The sequence below is a fragment of the Chiloscyllium plagiosum genome, unplaced genomic scaffold (assembly GCF_004010195.1).
Source record: "Chiloscyllium plagiosum isolate BGI_BamShark_2017 unplaced genomic scaffold, ASM401019v2 scaf_11121, whole genome shotgun sequence".
Taxonomy (NCBI): Eukaryota; Metazoa; Chordata; class Chondrichthyes; order Orectolobiformes; family Hemiscylliidae; genus Chiloscyllium; species Chiloscyllium plagiosum.
Window position 1 is genome coordinate 37,835 of NW_025214137.1, and position 1,830 is coordinate 39,664.

Here is a 1,830-nt window from a genome sequence, read left to right on the forward strand (position 1 = left end):
CACACACTCTCACACACTCTCACACACTCTCTCACACTCTCACACTCTCACACACTCTCACACACTCTCACACACTCTCACACACTCACACACACACGGTGGGAGAGGTTTGGAACTCTCTTCGGTTAAACATGAATGGGTCAGTTGTTAATTTTAAATTTAATTTTAAGTCTGAAATAGATACATTTCTGTCATTTAAGGGCTATGGCTCAAAGGCAGGGAGATGGAGTTAGGCCACAGATCAGTTAATTTTAAATTTAATTTTAAGTCTGAAATAGATACATTTCTGTCATTTAAGGGCTATGGCTCAAAGGCAGGGAGATGGAGTTAGGCCACAGATCAGCCAGGATCTCAGTGATTGGTGGAACAGGCTTGATGGGCTGAGTGGCCTCCCCTTGTTCCTAAGTACATCCTGTGAGCCTTGCCCCATCACTGCTCCTGCGTATTGGTCCTGGGTTGACATTTCCCAGCTCTCTGCGCAATCAGAGTTTTGCTGATTACCCAGAGAGACCAGCTCAGATCCTGTCACTAACCGCGGCGGGGGAGAGGCAGTTCCAACACACTCTTATAGAATCCTAGAGTTTTTAATCGCACAGAAAGTGGCCCTTCAGCCAATTGTGTCTGTGCCAGTCATCGAACATCCATCTATTCTGAAAAAAAAAGAGAACTGCTGATGCTGGAAATCAGAAATAAAAGCAGAAAGGTGACTGGATCTGAGATGTTATCTCTGTTTCTATCTCCGCAGATGCTGCCAGACCTGCTGAGTTTCTCCAGCAATTTCTATCCATTTATTCCAATTCCATTTCCCAGCACTCAGCCCCTGGCCTTGTGTGCCTGGGCATTTTAAACATTCATCTCAATAGTTTGTAAACTGAGGCTTCATGGCATAACCACTCTCTCAGGCAGTGAGTTGCTGATACCCGTCAAACTCTGAACAATAAAGCTGTTCCTCAAATCCCCTCTGATCCTCTTGCTTCCCACCCCTTGGTTATTGACCACTCTAATAAAAGGGGAACCATTTCTCCATGTCAGTGCTCCTTGTTCCGGTCACCCCTCAACCTTCTCAGCTCTAAAGTCTTGTTAATGCCAGGTTCGGTTCAGGAAGGAGTTTGATTGGGAGCTGGTATTTCCAATCTACCCCCAGGGGTGGGGGGGTCACCTCCTCTCGATTCCAGGGGGCACAACTATTGTCTGTTGCTCAATCCCATCTCAGTGGGTCACACTCCGAGACCCGGAACAATGAAATCCAGGTTGGTATTCCCACGCGGGGCTGCGGGAGTGCAGCACTGTCTCAGGGACTAGCCTCTGGCTGAGAGGTGGAAATCTAGACCCAGTTCGCACGCCCACCACAGAAAGTAGACCTGTGGTGGGCGCGCAAGAGACAGAGATGCTGTTCTGAAGGAGAATGAGGACGTTCTCTCCACCCCTCCCCCCCCCCAATCCCCTTAACATTACGTAAACAGAACAGGCCATCTACTCAGTATCACACCACCGGTTGTGGGAGCTTGCTGTGCACAAAATGGCCACTGTGTAATCCTTGACCGCACTTCAGTGAAGAACCTCATTGGCTGTGAAGTGCTTTCAGTATACAGTACTGTGGCTGCGAACGGCGCTAGAGAAATTCAGGTCCGTTCTTCCGTCCCCGAATAATGACTCCTTCTCCCCCCCCACCCCCCCCAAACTTTGTTTCTGCAGCCACACGGGAGAGAAGCCATTCCAGTGCATCGTCTGTGGCCGGGCGTTTGCTCAAAAATCCAATGTCAAGAAGCACATGCAGACCCACAAGGTGTGGCCGTCTGGGGTGTCCCGCTCCTCTGTCTCCATGCAGGT

The 1,830-nt window shown here is 49.5% G+C and overlaps 1 protein-coding gene across 1 annotated transcript in view; it reads left to right on the plus strand.

The window, feature by feature from the left end:
* The window catches only part of LOC122547817 (zinc finger protein 341-like), a gene marked incomplete at both ends in the record, with an annotated part of 20,756 nt that extends 18,932 nt beyond the window's left edge, over positions 1-1,824 (plus strand). Inside the window, one exon of the mRNA XM_043686393.1 lies at positions 1,696-1,824. Within this exon, the coding sequence (XP_043542328.1) occupies positions 1,696-1,824 (129 nt within the window). The remainder of the gene's footprint in view (positions 1-1,695) is intronic.
* Between the last annotated feature and the right edge of the window lie 6 nt (positions 1,825-1,830).